General features: G+C 49.8%; 1 protein-coding gene and 1 pseudogene across 21 annotated transcripts in view; both read right to left on the bottom strand.

The window, feature by feature from the left end:
• NFASC (neurofascin) overlaps window positions 1-27,374 on the bottom strand; it is a 204,432-nt gene that overhangs the window by 59,964 nt on the left and 117,094 nt on the right. For 9 of the 21 annotated variants that reach the window (XM_017525411.2, XM_017525417.2, XM_017525413.2 and 6 more), the window contains 7 exons: window positions 19,251-19,431; window positions 12,648-12,665; window positions 11,383-11,488; window positions 8,987-9,183; window positions 8,429-8,551; window positions 5,326-5,496; window positions 1,022-1,072 (listed from right to left, as the gene is read on the bottom strand). In XM_017525411.2, coding sequence (XP_017380900.1) covers window positions 1,022-1,072; window positions 5,326-5,496; window positions 8,429-8,551; window positions 8,987-9,183; window positions 11,383-11,488; window positions 12,648-12,665; window positions 19,251-19,431 — 847 coding nt within the window. The remainder of the gene's footprint in view (window positions 1-1,021; window positions 1,073-5,325; window positions 5,497-8,428; window positions 8,552-8,986; window positions 9,184-11,382; window positions 11,489-12,647; window positions 12,666-19,250; window positions 19,432-27,374) is intronic. The other 12 variants (XM_017525412.2, XM_017525424.2, XM_017525425.2 and 9 more) reach the window with 3 other exon arrangements.
• LOC108301946 lies at window positions 16,268-17,006 on the bottom strand (annotated as a pseudogene).

Genomic DNA, 27,374 nt, shown 5'->3' with positions numbered 1-27,374 from the left:
CCTCCCTCATCCCATCCCCTGCTCTAGTCACTCATCATCCTTTATATTAGCACATCACAGTGCAGACACTTGCTATCTGTTTCAGCCCACAATGAGGTCTCTTGGGGACCTGCAGCCTCAGCTTCTGAGGCATAACTAATGATGGGGGCCAGCTGCCTCACCAGAGCCAGCAAATGATGGTGCCTCTGGCTGCTTAGGGAAAATAAGGCATTCTTGAGCCATGGTGAGGGGTAACTCAGGTGTGGAAATAGCCAATTACCCTATTAATCAGACTGAGCAACCAGCTGTGTGATGAGTTAGAGCCATGCCTCATTGTAATTGTTCCACGCCTTGCAGGTGTGGACTGGTGGGCATTGGCTCTGCATACACTACCAGAGTAGGAGAAAGGCCCAGGTGAGAGGGTGCAGTGGATGGTTTCACCTCATTTATACTCATCTTGAAAGAGAACTCAGAGCTGGACTCTTACTCCTATTGCCCAGATGAATTTTAAAGAAACATGGGACTTCGCTGTGAAATGGTACTCCCTGTAACGAAGGTGAGACTACAAAGCAGGCAATTCCTATCCAGACGCTTAAGAGTTAACTGAACACACTAACAGTCTTTCTGTGTTCTTTCAGCTACCAATAGTAACCAGACTTCCTGTCTCCTCTTCACTGTGGAATTCACCTATTCTAAGATATTCTCCATCCATCCATCCCTGATTCCTAAGCTGCTACTTTTCAGTAAAAATTTCTGCTTTTCAGGAAGTTCTTTTGAAGTCCTAGCCTGATTTGGACAACTTGTTGAGAATTCAGCAACTTCAGGTGTGCCCGTTAGAGGAGACCACACCACCAGGTGAGCCACCTCGAACCCCCACACTGGCCACCTTCCTCCTGGCAGGCAGCCTTCTGGAGGTGTCACCTTGGCACCCTGGCTGGGCCAGCTGCCACCCAGCAGGAGTTAATGACGTGGTATCAGTCAAGTTAGGCAAACTGGGGTTAGCACAGGCAAGGTTACTCCCAAGGTTACCGCTGCCACTCACCACTGTACATGTCAGGGTGGTTTCTTAAGGACGAGTCATTATAAGGGTGGTCTGTAATAAACAAAAGAGGGTGAGCAAACAGGAGGCCACGGAGAAGTCACAGAGGCATAAACAGGGAGATCAAAAACAAATGCAAAGCCACAAAAACAACCGAGGAGGGCAGCAGTGGCTCTTTTGCAAAGGAAAGACACGGCATATTTGGAAAGGCAATGCGCGCAGTGAAGAACAAGCAACAGAAACAGCCCACGAAAGGGGAAGAAAAAGGTTAAATCCTGCAAAAGAAGGCAATCATAAAATAAGGTTTTTTTTAATTAAAAAAATTAGGCTTGAACTTTAATTATGTGGTCCTGCTGTATCTCAAACAAATGAGAGACAGATTAGTGGTGTCCTGTAGCCGTCTTTTTAACAACTCCTTCTTATCAAAGTCCTCAGTTCCCAGGACTCTGGGTCAGGCCAGCTCTTGGAGCAGCTAAGGAGAAAGGAGTGTTAGTGAGCTCTGGGGAAGAGCAAAGTCCTGCCTGGGCAGAAGCTAAGCTGCAGGAGGTTGGTGGTAAATGGGAGGAGGTCATTGACCTAAAGGGCGGGGCCAAGGGGCCCTGGCCACAATCAGCAACACGTGTCACTGGAGTCTGACCAGGTGGGCACCACTATGATCTTGGAGATGTCCCTGATGGCAGAAAGCCCTCCTTATGAAGATGCTGGGAGTGGTTCAGTGAGGTGGGGAGAGCATGGCTGAGGTTCAGGCTTTAGAATTTTGAAATGGAGCTTGGGGCAGGAGAAAGTGCAAGCTCATTTCTACACTTTGGACTAGGAAAGTCCTGCTGAACATTCTGGAAGTTCAAAGCTCTCTAGACTACACAGGATTGAAGACATTCCTTATGGAGCAAGATCAGTGGCTTCAGTTCCAGTGTTAGGTAATTCAAACCCTTGGGTGTTTACTCCTTAGTGAAAAAGACATTTCAGAACAGGACACATAATCACGACAGCATCCTAAAGTAGCTTCTCCCTCTCTACTTCCGTTCCCCTCCAGTGACTGGGTTCAAATTGTAACAGTACGAATAGGGGGTGGGGTGCAGCTGACTGGAAGCCAAGCAGATGGCCCTGAGGAGCCCACAACACGGTCCAACTGCCTGAGGGAGGACAGGGGCGCTGCCAGAACATTTGCATATTTGACGACAGATCCAATCCCATTACAACTAGTTGCAAGAGGTATGAGAGTTCTTTTCTGGGACTGGCATTGCCTTGCATCCCAAATCTACTTACTGGTAGGAAGATTTTCATTATTCTAAACTCTCTCTTAAGACGAGGTTTGTTGTAAAGACCCAGCCTATTTGGGAAGCCTGCTTGCGTCCATCTGGAGCTAAAGGCAGGAAACTAATCCACGATGGAATGAAAAGATGGGGTGGCCCAGGGTTAGCTGGGGGATGCAACTGGGCTTGGGAGGCAACTTCGTTCCTCTCCTGGGAGAGGATGGTGGCACACACAGATGACAGGGCCCTTCCTTTGTGCTTCCATGCCACCAGGTGAAATGCAACTCTCTCTAGAGAAGTAGCCCACACTCAGAACTGACCTCACGGTTTGTGAATTCTGGAGCATGCACGAGAAATTCAGGGAGACTTCTTTGAGTACTCCAAGAATGTCATGTAGACATTAGAGGGAAGGAGGGGTGGTGCTCTGGTGTCTGCCTCGGAGAGGACCCTCCTTTCTTCCCACAGTTGCCTCTTACTGCATCAGGAGGCAGCCGGCACCTGTTACGGCATGGGCAAAGTGGGACGGGCCCAGCTCCGGAGCCCAACTCCGCTGCTTATCTTTGATGACGTCCCAGGTTTTAAAAATGATTTCAGATTACCCAGTATTTTGCATTATATACCGTTGTCAACCTCTTCAATGCAAATAATAAAAATGGGACGTGATGAGATTTATTTCTTCCCAAATGGGCAAACTGTGACAGGAGTGCCTGGTGAGAACAGGGCCTTTGAAGCTGGCCCTGCTTGACTGCTTTGCCGCCCACCCCAGACCTGGTTTGGAAGGTACAAGAGAAAGCCTGTGTCCTCTCCAGACAGGAAAGCAGAGAGAGAGCCCCACTGTGCTATTTTAAGCAACTGTGCCCAATTCTGGGCTGGCTCAGATGCCCAGAACTTGCTCCCAGCCAGAGCTGCCCCTGGGAGAACTCCAGGAAGCTGATGGGGCTCTGTTCCAATCACCTAGGGGGTTTCTCGTCATTTGGAGCAAAGAGTTTTCAGCGGAATAGAGGACCCAGAAATGGAGCATTAACAAACATCCCTTGCCTCCTCTGGTGGAGAAAAGGGTGTTTCTGGAAAGTCCAACTTCTACACGTTGTTGAAATCTCTAACTGCAGAGGAAGTTAGTTAATTCTACAGAGGAAGACTCTTCACCATCTCAATCTCTTGGCTCTGCTCTACAATATGTGACAGTGATGGGCTCTGTCCAGGACGGCAGAAGGTCAACTGACTCGGTTCCAAAAGAAGCAGGCTGATTTCTCGCGTCGTCCAGGCAAGGAGCGAGGGGCCCTGGTGGGGACACTGATTGCTGTCTAGGTTCCACTCAGTGAGCATCTTATCTTGTTCTTGACAACCCTGCTCTTCCTCCTGCCAATGATGTTAGCCCTCTCCTGGCTGCTGAGGCCACTCTGAGGTCCTGGGCAGACCACACTGTTCTCCACAGCCCAGCCGGCTGGCAGGCAGTCACCCTGATGTGCACCAAAGAGGCACTGCAGACAAACCAACTTTCTCCTCCAAGGGATCTCCCTGGGCCTGGGTCAGGAGTGAGAAAGCCAGGGACAGGGGAGCAAGCAGAGTGAAGCCAGGTCGCCCTGCCGGGGATGTGAGGGGCTTGCTGCAGGTGTCAGGCAATCCTGCTGGCTACCACCTTTGGCAGCCCAGCACCAACTCAGATCAGTGCATGGGGACACTGCTGAGGCAGGAGGAGGTAATTAGAGGAGGGTAGAATGAAGCTCTAAGAGAAGAGAGAGAGGGAAAAGAAAGAAAAATAAAGAGGAGAAATAAAGAAGTCAAAAAGGAAAAGGAAGAAAATGAGATCAAAGAAAAAAAACAAAACAGAAACATGAGAAGGGGAGCAAAAAAGGAAGCTGCTTCCTTTTGGATCCACCTCTGCTGTGGTGGAAATGGAGTGTGGAGCTGTGTCGGGCCTTAGGACCACCTGCCTCTGAGATCAGCAGGGATAGGGGAGGAAGAAGAGAACATCAAGGGTCATACCCGCTACCTGTCCTGAATGAGAAGTGATCTCGCCTGAGCCTCTCGCGAACCACACCCTCCCGGGAGCCATTGTCCACCACCCCTGCAAGGGCTCCAGGAAGCTAGGGTCAGGCTATTTTCTCTGACCTTTGCAAACTGCCAGCACCCACATGATGCTCTCTACTGGTCTCCCCAAAAATCCTCACTGTCCAGAGCACTGAAAACAATGCTCACAGCCTGAGCCAGACGAAGGTCTGTTTTTGGGGAGGCTACTTTATGGAAGACATGTTACAAATCCATGGTGTACATCAACATAGACAACTTCCAATGTCCTGGGTGGGCTGAGACTTTGCAGCCAAATCTCTAGGCTGCCTTGTCCTTGCCAAGAAGAACACCTCTCACTAAGCTTCTGTCTTGCCTCCAGGGAGAGCCACCAACGCTATAATGGGTCAGGAAATGCTGATTTGCTTTTGTACCAGCCAAAAAGAATCAGGGAATAGAAACGAAAACAAACAAAACTAAAACATAAGCCTGCAACTTACAAACATAGCGATTCCATATGGTTCTGCATCTACGTATTTCAGAATCAAATAAATTTTATTTTGGTGTCTCTACTAATTTTCATATTTTCTGCTATGGGTTTCTTGCAGAAATAAAGATAACCAAGCAACGAGAAGAAATAAAAGAAATAATCAAGCTGTGTCCTGAGAGGGGCTCCAGATGACCACTGCAGGCAGTGGTTCTCAAGCTCTGGGGTGCATCTGAATGACCTGGAGGGCTCATAAAGAACCAAAAGGCACAGGGCTGTTGAGGCGTGATAGCCTGGAATGCTGCCAAGTTCGACTGTGATCCTGATTCCCACCAGAGTTTGAGAAGCATTGACTTCACATAGGACCAAGTGTGACTCAGGGTTTCACAATCAAGAGATACCATTTAAAGGGCAGCAGAGGTGGCTCCGGCACCATTAGCTGGAAGGATTTCTAGGTCAGCCTCAAGGACAAGTCTCCCCTAGACTCAGGTACCCAGGGCTGGGTGGGGTCAGTGGGCTTCTTTCCCTGGCCCCCAGCCCCGGGCAGGGGCTGCACTTACTGGTGAGGACCTTGAGGGTGAAGGGGTTCTTCTGCTGGATGGTGTGGGTGAAGTGGAAGCGGGCGTTGCAACTGTAGTCGGTCTGCATGTCCTGCAGCATCACGTTGGAGAAGTAGAGGTCTCCGTTATGGCCCTGAGAGACACGTTTGTCTTGGGCGATGGGCTCCATGGCTATGAGAAGGCAGAGGTACAGCAGCAGGTCAGCAGTAAATACGGTAATCATCACCACTGCAGTCCTGGTGATAGAACACTTACAGAGGGTCGGGTGGCGACCAGGAACTTGACATTATTTGGTCTAGTCATCTCAACTCTGCAGTATGGCTTATTCCCATTTTACAGATCAGAAAGCAGAGAATGTAATGTGTCCAGCATTGCAAAGGCAGAGAGGAGAGTAGGATTTTAGATGCAGACCTGCCTGCCCACCATGCCCATGTTCTGTGACCACACTTTAATCTCTCCTGTTCACATCACAAAAGATCTGACTGGTCGCAGGGCCAGGAGAAGGAACACAAGCCTTCAGGTGCTCCCCAAGGTTCAAATTCTCAAGCTAGCAGCGAGAGCACTCTGAGGGCAGGGACCATGATCTGCTCATCTTATGCCCCAGCGCCCGTCTTAGGACTCAGCACATAGGAGGCACTCAACAGTTTGCTGAATTAAACGAAACTGAACTTGGCCTTGCTGCATTTGATAAAAATGTAATCATCAATTATAATGTACACCTTTTTTATTTCGAAGAAGAAAGCACTACTGATTGCAACTGTAAGATATATACCAATCAATGATGTATGCCATCAGTTTTAAGAGGACTTTCAATTTTAGAGATGTTAAAATTTGAAACTGTTTGATTAATGATATCATTGGAATGAATAGACTGGCTGAAAATGCTGACTATATTTTGTTTTCAAGTGCTATAGCTGATGTAAACCTAAAACATCAGGTTTCCAGGCTTGTTAGAATATGCCTCAAGCTGACTACTCACAGCTATCTCCTTCCTATCCCCACAACTGTTTTTTTTTTTTTTTTTTTAAATGAAGTCTTGCTCTGTTGCCCAGGCTGCAGTGCTGTGGCATGATCTTGGCTCACTGCAACCTCTGCCTCCCAGGTTCGAGTGATTCTCCTGCCTTAGCCTTCCGAGTAGCTGGGACTACAGGCGCATGCCACTACGCCCAGCTAAATTATGTATTTTTAGTAGAGATGGGGTTTCACCATGTTGGCCTGGATGGTCTTGATCTCTTGACCTCATGATCCTCCCGCCTCGGCCTCCCAAAGTGCTGGGATTACAGGCGTGAGCCACCGCACGGGGCCCCACAACTGTTTTTAAGTCACCATTTCCTAAAGTACAAGGTTAATGATGCCAACTTCCCCACAATGGGCTGGTCAGCTCTTCAAACCATTCCCAATTTGCTGCAGGCTTACTAGGTGCCAGGCGCTGTGCTAGGTGCTGGTGGAAGATGAGCAAGGCAGTTACTGCCCTCAGCTAACTTCCAGTTCAGTGGAAGAGGCAGCAGATAAATAAACAATTGCAATGGAGCGTGGCGAGCAGAACACACCAGTTAGAAGGGGAAGAACTGCAGAAAAGAACCCAGTGCATTCTAGGGCATCTTAAGCTGAGCCTTGAAGACAGAGGAGCTAAGAGGTTTCTAAGGAGCTGGAAGAGTGTGTGCTAAAGGCTAAGAGCACATAGCTCAGGGGTGTAGGGGATGGGGTGGGAGGAGGGCTGGGGAGGCAGAGGGCCAGATCTAGAAAGGGACTGGGTGCCAGGGAAAGGGATCTGGACCATTATTTTTAGGTGATGGAGGAGCCAAGGAAGGGCTTTAAGCAGATGAATGAAACTATCAACTATCACATTTTTAGAAAGACCACAGAGACATGTTACGGATAATTCTTGTAACCCAGGGAAAAACAGATGGTGGCCTGGGTGGGGACATGTCAATGAGGATGGAAAGAAGAAGAGGGTCTGAGATCTACTTTGGAGGTAGAGTAAACACAACTTGGTGGTGAATGTGATGTGAGGGAGATGAGGGAGGTGAGGCTGAACTGTGAATTAACAAATGAGGCCAGCAGCCTGTGGCCAGGCAGCCTTCCCCACAAACAGGCACTGTGATGGGGGAAGAGAGAGACAGTGATTGAGCACAAAGCCACACCCATCCTGCAAAACAACTTACAATGCTGCCTCATCAATAGGGCAGCCTCTTTTCAAAGTAGGCTGGTAACAGTTCAGGGATGGATAGAAGAATGGATGACAGGCAGGTAGGTAGGTGGAGATATAGGTTGACGGATGGATAGATGGGAACAGAGAGATGGAAGGAGGGGGAGAGGAGGCAGACAGATAGGCAGGAAGGGAGGGAGGACAGGAAGCCAGGAAGACACACAGAGAGACAGCAGTCTTCTAATTACCTTTGTTAATGCTTCTCCTTTTATTTAAATTGAAAACATGGGAAGAAACTGAGGTCCAGAGAGGTTGAATGAGCCTCAGTCCAAAATTGAGCCAGAACAATCTCTGAATGATGTTACTCTGTCCCTGCTCCAGATACCCTATCTCCCAGTCACTCCTTTATGAAAGGTTTCAATTCCCCATTCACCCTTCCTCCTACCAGAAGAGTGAATCAGAGTAAATCCAGACAGGCCAGGAATTGAAAGAGGTGGTTTGGTATCAACTGCTTCAATTAGCCAATTGGAAAAACAATTTCTCCTCTTCTCCCTTAATCCCTTCTGTCTTGCTCTGCATTTTCATTATCATGTTACCAAGTGCTTACTGTGTGTCTGGCCCTGTTCTAAGCACTTTGGACATATTGACTCATTTATTCTTATAATAATCCTGTTAGGTAAGTACTATGATTAGCTCTGTTTTTTTTCCAGAAGATGAAACTGAGGTCCAGAGATGCTAAGCAACTTGTTCAAGATCACACAGCAGCCAGGCTAGAAAATAAGCCCACGCAGTCTCTCTCTGCAGGGCCTGTGTGTTCTCATCCTGGTTGCCACATTGCATCTGCTTCTCACAAATCAAGGTCTTCTAGCTTGGGCAAGCTCCTCCCCATTTAACACACCCACCCCACTCCCTAAGGTTAAAATATGAATACAACACCAGGCCCCCAAGACTCACAGCTGCTCATCCAGAAGATGACTGGGGATGGAAGTCCAGGCGGGGGGTTGCACTGGAGTGTCAAAGGAGCGCCCTCTTGGACCACAACAGGGTCGAGGTTTTCCTTGGGCCACAGAGGAGATTCTGGAGAGAAGTGGACAAAGAGGACAAAGTGAGGGTGATGGCTGGGCCTGGGTCAAGGAGCAGGGTCAGAGGCAAGCACGCAAGGAAGAGAAACGGGGTACTTGGACAAGGTGGGAGCAAGAGAGGGAGAGGGCAGGTAGGCCTACTCGAGGGGCTGTCCTTGAGAAGCAGGAGAAGGGAGGCATCTTCAAAGGCTCCCCTCCTTTCCCTCTCCTGTCCCCACAGTGGCCAGTGAAATTATTGCAGACAGCAACTTCAAAAGGAAATCCAAAACTTCCTTTCCAGGAAATCATTCTGAGTTGGGGGAGATGCACAGAGAACACCAAGTATCTGCAGGCCAAGGGCAAGGGCAGCCCTTCTGAAATGGCCTTCCACACCCCCCACTCCTCCTTTGCCCAGGAGCAGGGCATTTCAGCCCTGCCCCACGCTACTCACTAGACACCTGCAGGCGGATCCTATTGGACAGGGCCGTGCCAAATTTGTTGCGGGCGAAGCACTGGTATTCCCCCTCATATTCCTCTGGCCGCCCGCCACTGCGGAAGTCAATCACCAGGGTCCCAGATCTCCTCCTCATGGACACCCGGGGGTCCTTGGCGATGTTGAAGAATCTGCTGTTTCGTGTCCAGTGGAAGCTGTGGACAGTGGGGAGCAGGGGCAACCAAGACGAATGGGATGGGCTCTGGGGTCCAGGCAGATCTCAGATCCCTAGTCCCTGGCTCAGTGCCAAAATTCCCTCTCTCAGCCCCATCCTGGCACCCTGATACCAACAGGTCCCAGCCTGGCCAAGCAGAAAAGCCATTTCAGCCCCATCATGGCATCTCTATACCAATAGGAACCAGCCTGGCCGAGCAGGAGAGCTCTATAAAATGCAGAGTCCCAGGTCCCACTCTCCAGGCCAGGGGCCTGGTGTCAGTATTCCTACCCAGCTAAGGCTGGGAGTCATGGCTCTAAGGTAGCCATGATTAATAATTAATCATGGCTCAAGTAGCCACTGGAGGCCGGGGGTGGGGATTATGCTAAACACATGATTGAGGAGAGATTTTCATTTTTAGAATCTAGAATCCGCTGCTTCTTCCATCCCAGGACATTTCCAACCTCCTACTAGGAATGCAAACTTAAATTCATATTCCACCCAACCTAAACACATCAGGGAGCTATCTCTGCTCCTCCTACCACCTTAATTTTATAATCCATTCTAAAGCCAAAGTGAAATGGCTTAGATTATTTGTGCCCTGCTCTGTGAGTATAGATTATAAAGCAGTGGCCATGCCCTGTGGCCCAAGAGTGGCAGCTTTTAAAGAAATGGCAGCCTAGTAGAACTGAGCCCCTGGTGAGGAGCACTAGAATGGCCCCCTCTGCTCCTCCTTGGAGCTGCAGCCAGTGCCTCATATCCTCAGATGCCCATGATCTAACTCGTAAAAGAAGCAGGGATGGGGCCAGGCATGGTGGCTCACGTCTGTAATCCCAGCACTTTGGGAGGCTGAGGTAGGGGGATCACCTGAGGTCAGGAATTCAAGACCAGCCTGGCCAACATGGTGAAACCCTGTCTCTACTAAAAATTAAAAAATCAGCTGGGCATGGTGATGGGTGCCTGTAATCCCAGCTATTCAGAAGCCTGTGGCAGGAGAATTGCTTGAACCTGGGAGGTTGCAGTGAGCCGAGATGGCACCATTGCCCTCCAGCCTGGGTGACAAGAGTGAAACTCCACCTCAAAAATAAATAAATAAATAAATAAATAAATAAATAAATAAATAAAATGAAAAGTAAAAGAAGCAGGGAAAGCAGAAGCAGTGGAATAGTAGGGGCTGCCCAGTGCCACAGGGTCATTGTCCCTGCAAAGGAACCATGGGGGAAAGACCAAACCTCAGAAGCAAGCGAGGTTACCAGTACCCTGACTGATCCTTCAGGGTGACGCCCTCAGCCAGCGAGGGAGTCCTTGTTGGTTCCCAGGCTCAAGCCCTGGGTTCAAGACTGTATTGTGTGAACCCAAGGGGCCAGCATAAAGCTACCACACGCCTGGCAGCCTCCTCTCGGCCTCATTTCTCCTGCTGACAGACACACCCTAGTTGGGGTCCAGTCACGTCCGGGTCTGAATCTTGCATGAGGCTCCTGAAAGGCTCAATCTGTGGATGCTACTTTGAGGATGCGGTTGGGGGTGGATAGTGTAACGTCGGTCATGTCTCCAATGCTCATCATTAGATAGAAATGAATCTGGCCTTGGGGGATCAGAAGTGTGGGTTTAAATCTGGGTTCTGTCTCTTTCAAGCTGGGTAACCTTGGAAAAGGTACTTAAAACCTCTGTACTTCTGTTTCTCCTCCTTTTCATAAGGACATCGGTCCTTCCCCAGAGCACCGTTAGGTAGTCGAACAAGACAGCGTGAGTAACAGAACCTAACACAGAGCCTAGACACTCAACAGGCTTTTAACTCATGTCTGTTGACGTCTTATTTGGTGCGACTGAGCACATAAACAGGTACCGAGAAGCTCAGAGTGAAAGACTCAAGTTAGCTTGGAAGAGGAACTTCCTATAAGCTAAAAGCAGGGCAGATGATGGGAACACAGGGTGGGGGAAAGAATGTTCCATGGAAAGCCAGAAAACAGAATATCGAGTCCTGGCTTTTGGTGTGAACTTAAGCCAGTTCTCTTCTGGTCTCCAGTTTCCTTATCAGCAAGATTTCCTAGTCCTAAATTGTGCCTTCCACCTAGAGGTGCCTAATGGAAATGTTTTGGAACGGACAAGTCTAATTTTCCAGCTGCCTCATTTGCCTTAGTTATCATCAGGCCCAGAAGCAAGCGGGTGGCTTCAATGCACTCTTTTTCCCTCCACTTACCTGGGGGCAGGGTTCCCCTTTGCTTCACACTCAATCAGGATGTTATCACGGGGGTCCACAATGTGATCCTTCACTGACTGCTTGGTGATGGTTGGTGGCTGGGTCACTGCAACAGTGCACAGGGAGCATGGTCAGCGCTGCAGGGACCTCCCTGGATTCCAGCCTGGGGAACAGCTGAAGATGAAGTGCTTCAGGAGCCACACATGCAAGCAGGCAAGTGGGTGGTGTGCAGGGGGACAGTGAACAGGGCCCCATTCTAGAGACCCAGCTCCTTAAATGGTGCCATGCCTCAGGAAAGAAGGTAGATATCAAAGACTAAGCATAAGAAGAACCCCTTTAAAAAGATCCATAGGCTAGGTGCAGTAGCTCACACCCTGCAATCCCAGCACTTTGGGGGGCTAAGGCGGGTGGATCGTCTGAGGTCAGAAGTTCAAGACCAGCCTGGCCAACATGGTGAAACCCCATCTCTACTAAATGTACAAAAAAATTTGGCTGGGCATGCTGGTAAGCACCTATAACTCAAGCTACCAGGAGGCTGAAGCAGGAGGATCACTTGAACCCGGGAGGCGGAGGCTGCAGTGCTGAGATTGTGCCACTGCACTCCAGCCTGGGCAACAGAGCAAGACTCTGTCTCAAAAACAAAAAAGCTCCCATAGCATCCCGGGGGGAAACTGAAGGCCAGGCTTTTAGTTTACTCGTCTTTACATTACAATGCTTAGCACAACACACAGAGGACAATAGTTCTTGATAAATGTTTGTTGAATGAATAAAGGAAGAAAAAGCAGCTAGATTTTCAGAACTTAGGGGTCATGGTGGTTCAGAGCCCTGGAGGCTCAACAAATGGCCAAACTGTGGTGAGGCTAGGACAGAGAGAGGCTTCAGTCCCCAAGAACTTCCCAGACCCTCTCCCACTAGGTCCCAAGTGCCAGTGTTTTTTCCTAGGGTCCTGTGCCAGCCACTGGAGGATGGGGAAATAGCTGTGGTGCACCCGAGCTTTGATCCAATGACCTGCTTCTTACCAAGCTCAGAGTCAAGCTCTTACTGTGTGCTCCTCTGTCTTTCCCAGCAATAGAATGCTACAGGCAAGGTTCCTTCCTTTCCACTCGGTAAGAGACCTCACTACAGAGCTCTGGCGGGAAGAGGCCCCAGCAGAAGTCCCAGCAGGCCACTAATCCCCAGGCATGTGAGCAGGTATCACCTCACACCTCATTCCTCCCTCCCACTTCCCAGAAGCACAGGCACAGAGAGGCACGCAGGGCACTTACGCTCATTCTGAATGCTTGCTGTTAGTTCCGATGGGTTAGCATTGGAGGGAGAAAAGAAGAACATTGTTATGCACACAACCGCCCAGACATCCTCACACCCCAGCACACAGGGAGCAGGCGGCGGTACGCCTGGGGAGGGCACTGGGCACAGGGCTCTCTCCTCCTGGCTGCAGAGCTCAGTGCAAGAGCCCAGCAGGGTTGGGGAACGGACCCAGCGAGTGCTTTATGGAGAAGGTGATGCATCCCCTGGGAGACCAAAACCACAGAGTCGGGCAGAAAGCCTGGCTCTGACCAAAAGACAGTGTCACAAGGAAAGTCCATATGGCCGAAAGTGACAGTTCTGCTTGAAAGAGGCCCTGAAGGTATTCCCCTCCATCTGATGCCACTGAGGGAAGTGGGCTTCTCAGCCAACAGTGAATGGGAGAGGCAGAGGGCAAGACAGGTGCCAGGAGGGGAGTGGATCTGACCCACTGCTGCAGGGCACAGCTCCAAGGCCTTACTTCTCCCACGACACCTTCTCTCCTGGCATCTCCTCCTTCCCCATCCCATGAAAGACTCTAGAGACAAATGTCCCATTCATGGACATTGCTTCTCTTCATGGTACGTCGTGCTATAGAAATCCCACCTCTGAATGGGAGTCTCCAGGGATGAAGCAGAGCCCATGGCTCCTTTCTGTGCTTTTCACGAGGAAGGTAGGGAAGCAGGTGGCACAGGTCTTCCCCAGCTCCTACCTAAACTGTGCCTGCGCTCGTAGAGGTGTGCTTCTGTACTGGCAGGCGTATGTATTTAAAGTCTGGGCTTCTCAAATTTTAACATGCATATGCATCACCTGGGGACTGGTTCAAATGCAGGTTCTGATTCAGTCGGGCGGAGTGGGGCATGGGACTCTACCTCTGATGAGTGTCCGGCCAATGCCATGCTGGTGGTGTACGAACCACACTTTGGATAGGAAGGTTTTAGATGGTGTGCTTTTTGTGGGGAGAAGGTCTTGGTTAAAATTTGCAGAGAACATCTGTTGCTGTGACTTTAAAATGCCTTTTCCTGATTATTATACCAGAAAGCAACATGGCATTCTCGTTTCATGCAGGTGCACATTATTGTCCTGTCGTTGCAGGCTGACTTTTTCGGAGTGAGTGCTCCCTGGGGGAGTCTCAGGCTGCCAGCGTCAGGGCAGAGCCATGGTGACCTTGAAGCTTTCCTGCTTGGCTTGAGTGAGGTGTGGCGAGGATTCTGGGGCTTAGATAGGGCAGCCTGGAGAAGACAGAGTCATGCTCAGAACAAGAGGTGCCGGAAAAGCGATGGCAGGAGGGGGAAGAGAGGCCCCGGAGGGGCAGAGTGTGGCAGGACAAGGGCCCGCCGTATGTGCATGAAGGAAGGTCTTGAGTCTGAGACTCACAAAAAGATCCAAAATAATTATTTTGCATGGCCCTGGAGGGATCTGAAGAGACATTTGCATCACCGCGTGCCCAGGGCTGCCTGGGACGGAGACAAAGGAAAGAAAAGACCAGGAGGCGAGCAAAAATCTATGTCTCCCAAACACATGCCACCCGGAGCTCGCCTCTGCAGCATCTTTAGCCATATATGATATTCTTGCCAGGGACCAAGAAAGGTAACTCCAGAAAGTAACTCTCCCAGTTAACTTGGGCGGGGGAAGGGGCCATTCTTAGAAGAGGCAGGGCTGTCACTGGGACCCACTTCCCTGGACCCTTAGCCCAGGCCCTTGGCTTCTTCATTCAGTACATTTTTGGGGTCTCACCCTGGGTAGCAAGGCTGACAAGGGACCTCCTTTGCCCGCATGGACTTCAAGCCTTTCTTTTATAGAATCAAAGGCTGACTCAATGGAAACAGCCCTAGACATTGTCAGGGAATCTCCGGATCCAAGGAAGGAGTCTCTTGGCTAAGATCACACAGGAAGCTTGCTGCAGAGCTAGAATGTGAACCAGCTCTCCCAATGCTCGCTCCAGAGCTTTTTTTTTTTTTTTTTTTTTTTTTTTTTTTTTAAAAAAAAACAAATCCATCCTTGGCCAGAGAGGTGAGTGAGCCATCTGGGGCCTCAGGACTCTGCTCCCCTTGACATTCTGGAGAAGGGTGGGTGAGAGGGGAGACCATGGGTGGTGGAGACTCTCAGGGCAGGAAGAGCCGGCTGGATACTGTCCCCAGCCCCCATACCATCAGGTCAGGGGCCTCTGGAGAATCTACTTGACTAAAGGGATGGCATCTACAGCCACCACTGTGCTACTAAGGAATTTCTTACAGGGACAGAATCCACCCAGGAGACAAGCTGCCACAGGGAGAAGGCAGTGGGACCGCCTGTCTAGGGATGAGGGTGACCAAGCGCCTACCCAGTGTCACACCATTCGCCTTCTATGGAGTGGTGGAAAGTGAATTCCACAGGTCTTCCGGCCCAGCTCCGTGGGGAGGGAGGCAGAGGCCTGCCTGCTCTGCGAGGTTTCTTTGCTCATGTGCCTCTTTTCCCTGGCTCTGATGCGTACAACCTCTGGCACCCATCCCTCAGAAGATGGAGCATGTGAGTGTGTGTGATCAGGGTGTGTGTGAGTGGGAGTGAGTGTGCATGAGTGTGAGCACGTGTGGGTATGAGTGTATGTGTGAGTACGTGAGTGTGAGCACATGTGGGTATGAGTGTCTGTGAGTGTGAGCACATGTGGGTATGTATGTGAGTATGTGAGTGAGCATGTGTGGGTATGTGTGTGTATGTGAGTGTGAGCACATGTGGGTGTGTGTGTGAGTACATGAGTGTGAGCACGTGTGGATGTGTGTGAGTATGTGAGTGAGCATGTGTGGGTATGTGTGTGTGAGTACATGAGTGTGAGCACATGTGGGTGTGGGTGTGAGTAGGTGAGTGTGAGCACATGTGGGTATGTGTGTTTGAGTACGTGAGTGTGAGCATGTGGGGGTATGTGTGTCAGTATGTGAGTGAGCACGTGTGGGTATGAGAGTGTGTGAGTACGTGAGTGTGAGCACGTGTGTGTGAGTACGTGAGTGTGAGCACATGTGGGTATGTGAGGGTGTGAGTGGGTGAGTGTGTATGAGTGAGCAGGTGTGAGCCTGTGAGTGTCTGTGTGAATGTGCATGTATGTGTGAGAGTGTGCATGTGCCTGCAGCATGATTTATGATGGTGGAGAAGAATTGTTTCTGTCACTCCTAAGAGGAAAATGCCGTCCCCTGATGCAGGGCCAGGGACAGAAGGGCCAGCTGACTCACTTTTTGGCAAACTCACTGTGGTTGATAAGGCGACCCTTGGCTTTTTTCAAGGGTCAGACTGTTCTTGAGGCTGGATAGGGAGGGAGGGAGGGGATGGGTGGGAGGGTGCGTGTGACTCTGCTGGCACAGCAGTGGGAGCTGGAGGCTGGGCCTTCAATGAGGGATTGTGCAGTGGCCCGGGGCTCTGCTCCAGGAGGCCTGCAGCACCCAGCCTCTCCAGAATAGAAGCAGTGTCCCTACCCTGGAGACACAGATAATGTCCCCTGAAGGGGCAAGTGAGTAGAAGGAACACCTGGCAGGGCGAGAACATTAAGAACGCCTGATTTTCCCTCAGCCCAGGGCTGGATGGAGGTGGGCTCAGCTCAGCGCATGTGGGAGATCTGCTGTGCTGGGCCAGCGAGATGGGGCGGCCCGCTGAGGACGGCCTCTTCCCAGGGCAGCCGGGGCCTCTCTGAAGGGCTTGCCTGCGGTCTTGCATTCAGCTTTTTTGTTCTGTTTGTTTGTTTTTGAGGAATAAACAGTCTTTATTAGGCTCAGACCAGAAACCCATGGGTCTTGAGGACCTCTGTGGACTTGTGATTTTCTTCTCCATGTTCTTTTCGGTCCATTTCCGTGGCCTTGTGAGCTGCTGTTTCTTCTGGTGGTGTATTTTGCCTTCTCCCTCCTCATTTCCTCCAGGGTGGCTGTCACTGCCCGGTACTTCCAGCCAATCTCATGAGACAGGCGCCCCAGGCAGGTGAACTTTCTCACGGGCATCAGATGCTCAGCCTTGAGGGCAGCAGGCACCACCATCCGCTTTTTCTGTCGGGGCAGCAGGATTCCATCAAACACCATGAGGCAGTCCAGGGCAGCCTGGCCTCACTTGGTCTCGTAGGGCAGCATGCCCCACAGGGCCTGCCAAACAAGGTGGCTGGAGGCCCAGGAACGGTGGGGTCCTCAGGAAGCAGTGGTGTTCATCCACTTGCGGAGGAAGGCCAGACACTTTAACTTGTTTCTATAGAAACTGCCAGAAATGTCGATGCCCTCGCAGTGCATGACCACCGCCTTCCAGCCCAGCAGTACCTGCTTAGCCACACTGGCTGTCAGGAGGCCCAGGAGGCCTTGGCCACAGAGTGCCGGTAACTGCCCCTCATCCCGTCATCTTTGGCAGCCACCTGGGAAAGTGTGTTCAGTTTCTGCAGACACTTTTTGGACACGTTGTCAGGGCCATCATACCTGCAGCAACCTGGGAGGTGCCATATGGGTGGGACATGTTCCAGGCAGCCTGGGTCTCCCACCCTGACACAGCCGGGCAACTGGAATGGCATTGCAAAAGGACTTCCGTCTTCATCAGAGCGGCACTGCGGTCCTATCGAGGTTCTTCCTTCCCAGTCTTCTAACCCACAGGCGAAGGATAACACCTACGTTGAGGGTGAGCTGCCAGAACCATGTGCGGTGAGGTGCGTGCAGCACTTAGCTCTCTCCCTGGCACGTGACACCTGCGATTCCAGTGGGTTCCGAGGAGAAGGACTCAAAGGAGGCAGGTAGGGGTGGCATGTATCACGCCCCAGATTTGGAGGTCAAGAGACTTGGGTTCTTTTCAGATTCCGCCATCCATTTGCTGTGCGACTCTAAGCTAGCAAAGGCTTGAGTTTCCGTGAACACAACGTGGGGCGGGGGTCATCCCAGGGACACTGGAATGAGGAGACGGCGGGGAGGTCAGGGCACTCTAAGCTCTACCCTACGGGCAGGACTTTGCAGAGCCCGACTGCTTGGAGTGTGCTGCGTCTCCATTTCCTGTAGAGCTTTAGAATTCCAGATTCTTGAGATAGACACCAAAGCCATCTATTTATAGGCTCACCTTACAGGGACCCCTCACCCACTGGCCCCAGGGATCAAAGCAGCAGGTGAGTGAGGAGAGGTGGTAGAAGAGAAATGAGCCTTCACCACTTCCCTGATAACCCAGTTTCCTCTGCACCCCCTCCCTCCAGGGACTTGGCCTTACCAGGCTCCTTATTAGACTGTCTGCTTGGGACTGTTAATGAGAAACTCTCCTCGAGCCAGCCGCGCAGACAGTCGCCATGGGAACAGGCCCTTTCACGACTCTCCTCTCCTCCCTCCCTGTGCCCACGCACGCGTGTGTGGACATGCATACACACGCACACTTACATGCAAGTCCACACACCTGGGGACACTGGGAGGGCAACAGGGGCTCTGCCCATCTAACCTCTGGGTCTGACTTATAGTTACTACTGGTGTTCTATCTCTGAAGCGTCCCTTCCTCTGGGGCAGCTATTACTGGTGAAAATAGGGTACCAGGAGGGCTGAGATACCGCCACCTCTTCTCCAAACTATGCTAACTTCAGGACCAGGGGCCTGGCTTTGGAGAACTCAGGGTGGGCTTCTTGGCATTTGTATTACTCTCCCGCCCCCTCCCTGGACATCTATTAACTGGAGAGAGCCCAAGCCAATGTTGGTGTCATGTGGGTCCCCTCTGGTCCTTGACACAATAAATAGGGGTCCGAGGTGGCACACTCACATCTTAGCCTGGGGATGCTAAGATGTTTTGCCAGAAGTGTCAGAGTTGTGGTAAAGGTGGCACACACCTACCGGCAGGGCGGAGGAGCTTATCTGCCAATAAATGGGCCATTGACGAACACAGCATCAGATATGGTTGGTGGAGACATGGTTGTTAGATTTGCATTTTAAGCCCTTTACTTTATGATTCTGATGATCAAACAATGCCCCCTCCATGAGAAACAGAATGACAGTGATTTTACTTTGTATCTTGACTGTGGGAAAGTTGAAAACAAGGGGAAGGATTTCATGCCTGTTCTCTCATGCGGCATGACAATGGGGCTCTATTTTCATGTCTCATTTAGCTGTGTTTTTTGCAAAGATAATTCTGCTCTCAGCTCTTCCCAGGCCTGTGACCTCCTGACTACTCCAGCCAAGAGGGCCTAAAGGGTGTGGATTTGAATATATCCGACATTAGAAATGCAAGTAAGAATGGGTCCACCAAACTTGACCCTGGAAACTGCTTTTATGGGCAAGTCAAGACCACAGATGACCTGGAGAGGTGAGCAGAGGGAAGAACCCCAAGCGGCACTCAGAATCCCAAAGTCTGCCACCTCTGGTCCCACTCAGCTGGCTCCAGGCGCCCCAAGCATGAGCTCAGCCACAGCCCTGAGAAACTGGCTCTGCCACACACAATCTCACATTTCCAAACCTGAGTCTGTGCCAGTTCTTTGGAGAGAAACCCAGCTCTGAATCTCAGAATCCACTGCTTCCCCTCTCTTCAACCTTCTTTGAATGCTCTGAACTTCCCTCTGACCTTCCCTTCCCTCCCACCCCTCTGCCCAAAATCAGGAGAAAAGGAGAAGAGGATGGGGCAAGACTCACGATCCATAGGAATTTCGATGGCTCCGCCAAGACTGAGGAGGCAGAAGAGGAAGGCTGCGTGGACCCAGGGTGGCGCTGGTTGCCTGGCCATCCTTGGCACCCGGCCCCGCTCCTTGTTCCCCAGCCCTTGGGGTCTTGTCACCTCGAACCGCTTTAACTGGACCTCTTGCACAGAGCTCAGCTGTGGAAAGAAACACAAGAGGAAATGAGTTTTTCACGAACTGGTAGTTTGCTCTAACAACCCTACAGGGCCTTGGAGGACTCAAGGGCCCCCTCAGTCACAGACTAATGTTCTAGATAAAGCAGGGTTTCTTAACCTCAACACTACTGATACGTGGGACTGAACAATCCTTGGTGTGGGGAACTGTCCTGGGTATTGTACGATGTTCAGCAGCATCCCTGACCTCTCCCCACTAGAAGCCAGTACAACCCACCCACCTCTACCACTACCAATCAGAAATGTCTCCAGACATTGCCAACTGTATCCTGGAAGGCAAAGCCCCCAGCTGAAAACCACTGTTAGAGAAGGAAGGGCACCTCTGCAAAGAACAGTCATGAAAACAAACAGTGGCCTACTGCCTGCAGGCTCAGCAACCGGAAGATGCCACATACCCATCTGGTAAGAAAGGCACCAATCCCACAGCCTCTCCGAAACACATGTGCTGAGTGGGCCTGGGGCTGAGCATATTTGGGGTAGGGGCACAGAAATGAGATCACACTGATGTCTTTTGAGCCCAGGGTGGAGAGGGCAGGGTGACATTGACAGGACTGGGGATCATGGGTTTGATAGGTGAAGACTTGGCTGCACAAAGGACTTTTTTTTACAACAATGAATGATTCTGCAAGTATTTCGTGCAGCTAAGGTACAGTGGTCCCTGATATTTTCCTTTTATAGACAATGGCAGTGGTGAGACAACGACCAGGAAGAAGTGGGCTTCGGGTGGTTCATAGAGTGAGCAACATTTATGAGGGTTCAGTGCTCATCCTCAAGCATAAGAAATCATTCCAGGGTTTACAGGGATGGTGTTAACAATGGCTGTTCAAGGAACCTAGAATGGATCCTTAGAGACAAACCTTTCTTCTCCTCCTCTAGAAAGAGAAGAGCAAGAACGGCCTACAGCTGAGACTCAAATACAGTGCTTTAGGATTGCCTGAGGTTCTGAAACATGCGCTTTTAACAATTGGTCAAGTTTGCTATTCTACTGTGGTGCCAAGTCAAAGAGGAAGACGGGAGGTGGCTTCTCCAGATTTCCTCCAGTTTTCCTAGATTCATGGCTACCTATCAGATAGACACATCATTCTTCTGCTTCTGTTTTATCTGACAGCAAATTGAAGCCCACTCTCAATTGCGCACACGTACCATCTCCCATCCACCCCGACTGAGGGTGTAGAAGATATAACTGGACCCCTGTGATTGCTTTCTGGGAGGGTGAGTGATCCTGGGAGACAGGGGCATCCTTCTGGAGACCTGGAGCAAAAAGTAGGTCACTGATTATTGCAGTAGGGGAAGGGACTTCCCCTGTGCCAGGGTATGGGGAAAACTAAAGGATTCTTATTCACATTTTTGCGGTTTCCTTCCTAGAAGCAGGGCCAAGCACCAACCCTCAACTCTGTGTATATTTCTGGACTCCATCCACTTGCCTCCCTTCCCACCGCCACCACCTTGGTTTTGATCGCCAATATTTCATGCCAGTGTTACTGCAACAGCTTCCTAAGTGGTCTCTCCACTTCCATTTTCCCCACTATGGTTTGCTTCTTATTATTTTTGATTGACACATAATAATTGTACACATTTATGGGATACAGTGTGATATGCCCCTCTGACTTACCCTCTACTCATAACCAAAGCTGTTAATTCTAAAGTGCAAACAAAAATATGCTACTCCCCTAGTGTAACTCTCAATAGCTCACTGCTGCTTGGGAGTTAAAGTAGCATCCTTAACATGGCTCAAAGGCCCTGCATAATGCACCTCCTCTGCTGGCTCACTGTGCCTCCCTCCCTTGTATCCCATGTTCCAGCCAAGAATGCTCATCTACCAGCTCCCTTGGTCCATCATGCTTGGTCTTCCTTACTGACTTTTGCATCATTAAGCTCTATCTAGAACACTCTGTGTCTGCCCTCTCTTGTTAGTATTTGCCAGGCATGACATATGTGTCCTTCATCTGTGCTCCTGCACACACTTTACTTCCCCCATTATGGCACATTTCACTTTGTGTTCATTCCAAAAGCCACTTGTCTGTCTCCCGTATGGAAATGAAAGCTTCCTTATAAGGGAAGGTACCCTGTCTTGTTTACTGCTCTATTCTTAGAATCTATCATAGTAAAACATAGCAGATCCTCGAAACTGTGAGTTGGATAGATATATGGATGGATGAAAAAACGAACGAATGATTCAATGGATGAAATAAGAAGCCATGTGGACCATCATGTTTTTTAAAACCTCACGTTTCCCCAGAAAACCACCAGGCGGCGCAGGAGAGCACATGCTGTGGACCTGGGTGGCATACTGTGAAGGCTGCTAATTAGTGAAAGAAAAAAATCCATCCCTACACAGACGCTGCTTTCTGGAGAGGAAACCAATAAACTGGAAGAGGGTTAAGTGAGCAGAAAATTTCCCAAGGAGGAACCCGCTGGCTAGAAGGCATCGCAGGAGGTCTTTGGTTCATCTTCCCAACTCTCCAAGATGGTCCTTGCACTGTCACAGAAAGAATCCACTAATATCTCTCCTTGGCTTATACATCTTCAGGGACCAGACTCAGATTAGGCAGCTGAACCCTTCATGCTGAGGGAACCTGCGCTAGGGGAAGGCGCAGCAGGAACAGTGGGGATGGCTCCCATCCGGGCTCCATGACCACCATGTTCGGTTTAGGCGCTGCCAAGCAGTAGGAAGTGATGGGAAAGGGAAGGGTATTTTATTTTGGGAATCTTGGTAGAACTAGGAAGCCAGAAGCTATTCATTAAACAAGCTACACATTGGCAAGAAAAAAAAGCCCAATTGTACTGGACATTTAAAATTCACTATTTAATAACAGAGTAGAAAAAGAATCTCAAGATAATCACATTTAGCTGTGCAGCAATTATCTCCCTCTTTCCTCTCTGGAACCCAGTTTTTTCCAAAAAAAAAAAAAAAATCTTACAAGAGAAAGAGAATTTAAATAACACCAGTTTTATACAATCTCCTTTCTTTTCAGATGAAGGAACAATAGCCCAGGGAAAGGAAGTGACTGGTTTGAGTTTACCCAGCTGGTTAGTGGCAAAGCTAAAAAAGAACCTGGTGTCTTGACTGTTAGTCCAGGGATTTTCCACCCATTTTTCTCTGTCTTTTGATGTACAGGAAAAGTACCAGAGTAAGGTTGCTATTTAAAGAAGAAACGTATAGCTTGGCAGTTCCTCAAAAAGTTAGACATAAAATTACCATATGACTCTGCAATTCTGCTCTTAAGGTATATGCGCAAAAGGATTAAAAACAGGCATCGAACAAGGACATGTACACGAGTGTTCACAGCAGTGTCACGCACAGCAGCCAGAGGGTGGACACAGCCCAGATGTCCTCTATGGGATGAACCAATAAATTCCAGAATGTACATGCCCTAGAATATGACTCAGCCATAGGAAGGAATTAAATACTGACATGCCCCAACATGGATGAATCCTGAAAACACGCTTGGTGAAAGAACCATGCACAAAGGACCACATGGAATGATCCCACAGATAAGACATGTCTGGGTCTTATCTATAGAACAGATAAATACATAGAGACAAAATGCAGATTGTCTCTGGTGACCAGAGGCAGAGGGGAAGGGAGAAGAGTAACTGGTTAATGGGCATGAGGTTTCCTTTTGAGATGCAAATGTTTAGAACTAGATAGAGTTGTGGTTGCACACATTGTGAATGGACCAAATGCTACTGAATTGTGCACTTTTTATTTATTTATTTTTGAGACAGAGTCTCACTTTGTTGCCCAGACTGGAGTGCAGTGGCATGATCCCGGCTTACTGCAGCCTCTGCCTCCTGGGTTTAAGTGATTCTTGTGCCTCGGCCTCCCGAGTAGCTGGGATTACAGGCATGTGCCACCACACAAGGCTAATTTTTGTATTTTTAGTAGAAATGGAGTTTCACCATGTTGCCCAGGCTGGTCTCAAACTCCTGACCTCAGGTGATCCACCTGCCTTGGCCTCCCAAAGTTCTGGGAGTAGAGGTGTGAGCCACGGCACCTGACCTTGAGTTGTGCACTTTAAAGTGGTTTATGTTTCATCTCGATTTTAAAAAAGTATAACATGGGTCTCCATTATGTGCTCATAAAGTTGGGGCAGAGGATGAAGAGGGCAGGTTATTTGATGTGAGCATATAGGGGCCCTGAGCTCCCCAGGCTGGGCTCACTCAGCATGGAAGACAGGCACATGACTTGCAACTCTTCCATCCATTCTGAGGAAATTTCCATCCAAGTCAAAGGAAGGGGGAACCCACCATCTTTCTGGGCATGAGAGTTCTAGTACTGAGCTCAAAGAACCCAACACAGAGTGAGGGCAGAGATGCCCTGCCTGAAGGTACCTCCACATCAGCAAGGCTTACAGTTCCCCTGTCTTGATGACCAGGAAGAAAGGTGAAAGGGACAGGCTTGCTAGCCTACAGCAATCCAGTCCGCAATCCAATCCAGACCTTAGCCATTGCACAGTCTTGCCGTATGGCTCAGTCAGGCTGCCTCTCAGGTTCCTCGCCTGCCCTTCCAACCACACCAGAGGTGACTGCTTAGGTGCAGAGAAGTGCAACCTCCAGATTCGGGGGTGGTTGGTTCTAGTGAGATCATCCTGGGGAGGATCACGAAACTTCCATATCCTAGGAGGGAAAGTAGAGGAGAGGGGGTAGGTTGAGCCTGAAGAAGACGGGCTGCCGTGATTGGATTCACAGGCTGGGAGAAAGTGTCGACTTTTTCTGTTTAGTTCCACAGGGACAAAGCTAGGACCAAATACGAGGATGTTTCAGAGAGGCAGCTGCTTCTTTGAGACACAGGAAGAACTGTCTCATAAACATAGCCATGCCACAATACCATTCGTGAAAATTAAACATACTCTAAATATGATATGTTTGAAGGATCCTTTTATGTATAGTAAAATAAGAGGCAGGTTGTAAGGACAGAAAATACATGAGAGGAGGGCTCATTGCAGGGGGCAGGGAAAGAGTGCAGAAAGGAACAAAAATACGACAAAGAAAGAACTCCTGTATGGACGGATCGTAGACTAAGTTCTGGAGAACGTGACGAATTTAGCTCTTGTATGTCTGAGGCCCTCCAATCCCCTCTCCCTCCCCGCCGACACAAACACACACACACACCCCCACACAGGAAGAAAAGAGACTAGAGCTACCTAAAGGTAAAATGCTCTGCCATGGTAAGCACTGTTTCATGAAAACTCCAAGTGGCACTGGTGAGGCATGCTACTGACAACATTCCCACGTGGGAGGAAGGCTGGGTGCTTTTCAGAGTCACTCTTTCAACATGCAGATTCCCAGGGCCTCAAACTTTTGGCAGGGGCCAAATCAGGCCGTAGATTGTTCTCTAATGCCCTTAGAACCTGTTATCGTAGACAGGGATGGTCCATACATGTGGGCAACCTGCCCAAACACAAGGCCTTTACATTTGCAAGGCTTCGGAGAAATTCAGATTCAACATGTCTGAGATGGCACACGGGTAAGTTTGCTAAGGATCCGCCTGGTTAGAAGACCTCTGGGCATGGTGGGGTCTTGTCTACTTCGAGAGCACTGGCTGCATGGTTAGACCGCCTGGGTTTCAGGCCAATTCCCACTTAAAAGTGCCGGGTGGCGGGACTTGGGCAAGCACTGAAGCTTGGAAGCTTTGTATTTATCATCTGAAAAATGGGGATAACAATAGTGCCCATCCTAGAGGGCTGCTGTGAGGGTTTATCACACAGTTCCCACGTAAAGCACTTGGCAAAGCACGGGGCACAGAGTAAACACTCAAAAAATGTCAGCTGCTGCCCCGGAGTGGGTTTGAGCTCATAGGGATGAGGAAGCATTCTGTCCACCTCCAGGACATTACCAATGTGAGTAGTAAGTAGCTGTTACGATGATGCATCCACAGTCAGCCCGCTTTTCTGGTTTCCCTTTTCTTCTGGGCTCTGGTTTCTTTCACCATATTGGGGGCCCCTTTGATTCCACAAGCCATCCCTGGCAGATGGATGAGATGCCCGTGGCTTCCACAAGCTGTCGCCATCGGGAGCTCCTCACATTCCCACAGCCGCATTCTGGGCAGGCTGTCCTGGTGGTCACAACACATCTGAGGTGACAGGGAAAGAAGACTGGCAGCGCCGAGACACGGCTCAGCTGGCAGCTCTTCGCCTCCTGGAGCGGAAGCCATCTCAGACCTTGGGTTGCAGTCGGTAGGCATTCATTCACATAGCCGGCTGGGCGACAGGCATTATTACAGAGAACACATGCATGGGCGAGAGACAAAGCCCCTCTACTCTCATGGAGCTCACATCCCAGCAGGGAAGACAATAAATAAATGTCAAACAAAAAATCAAGTGGCAGTAAGTGCAACCGAGGAAACACAACCCACCTGCACATGCGTGTTTAGCAGCTTTGCTGGTGATTTCCAGAGCCCAGAAGCAACCAGGACATCCTCCCATCAGTGGATGGAGAAATGGAAGTCCATCCAGTAGAATATTACTCAGTGCCCAAAAGAAGTTAGCTACCGAGCCATGGAAAGACGTGGAGGAAATGCACACCACTAAGTGAAGGAAGCCCATCTGAAAAGGCTGCACACTGTGTGGGTACAGCCATGCAGATGTTCTGGAAAAGGCAAAACTATAGAGATCATAAAAAAATCTGCGATTGCCAGGGGTGCGGGTTGGGGGATGAATAGACAGAGCACAGAGGAGGGTGTTTAGGGCAGTGAAACTTCTCTGTATGATGCCATAATGGTGGATACCTGTCACTATATATTTGTCCAAACCCACAAACTCCAAGAGTGAACCCTAACATAAACTGTGGACCGTGGGTGATAAAGATGTGTCAGCGTAGGTTCATCGACTGTAACGCACATGTCAGTGTGGTGAAAATGTTGATAATGGAGGGGCTGTGCATGTAGGAGATGGGGTGCATGGGAACTCTCTGTACCTTCTGCTCAATGTTGTTGTGAACCTAGAACTGCTCTGAAAGTCTTTTTTTTTTTTTTTTAAAGAAAGAAGCCACAGTAGTGATTGATGAGATGTGATAAAGTGAAATAAGTGGTCAAGGAAGGCCTCTCTGTGAGAAGCTGACATCTGAGCAAGACCTGAATGGTAAGAAGGCGCTAACCTTGCAAAGACAGATCAGAAAAGCATCCAGGCAGGAAGAGCTGCTTGTGCAAAGGTCCTGTGGCAAGAATCACATTGGCCCATGCAAGAAACTGAGAGAAGCAAACGAGGCTGGAGCTTGGAGGGCACAGGGAGAAGAACGGAACAAGTCACGGTCAGAGAGAGAAAGTCCAGGGCATGCTTATGGAGAGCTCTGAAGGCCAAAGGAAGGAGCTTAAAGCACATTCTAAGCACGACAGGAAGTGGCTGCAAGGTTTGAAGCCAGAGTGACGTGGTGAGATTTGCTTGTAAGGACCACTCTGGTTGCCACACGGAGGGCGGAATGTCGATGGGCCAGGTTGGAAGCGGGGAGGCCACAGCCTCTGAGTGAGGCCAGCCCTCACCCTGCACACCCAGACACCCCATACTCTTTCAACAAGACCCCTACCCTGTACAGCCAGCCTCATGGCCACCTCTGGAGTAAAGCATAAAACACTCAGAGGGGTTGAGGACAGAACTAAAGATTTCTTAAGAATCTGTTAATGCTGGGCACGGTGGCTCACATCTATAGTCCCAGCACTTTGGGAGGTTGAAGTGGGTAGATCACTTGAGGTTAGGAGTTTGAGACCAGCCTGACCAACATAATGAAATCCCATCTCTACTAAAAATACAAAAATTAGCCAGGTGTGGGGGCACATGCCTGTAATCCCAGCTACTTGGGAGACTGAGGCAGGAGAATTGCTTGAACCTGGGAGGTGGAGGTTTCAGTGAGCCAAGATTATGCCACTGTACTCCAGCCTGGGTAACAGAGTGAGAATCTGTCTCTAAAAA

This window comes from Cebus imitator, unplaced genomic scaffold (genome assembly GCF_001604975.1).
Source record: "Cebus imitator isolate Cc_AM_T3 unplaced genomic scaffold, Cebus_imitator-1.0 Scaffold38, whole genome shotgun sequence".
Lineage (NCBI taxonomy): Eukaryota > Metazoa > Chordata > Mammalia > Primates > Cebidae > Cebus > Cebus imitator.
This window is presented reverse-complemented; position numbering and strand designations above follow the sequence as displayed.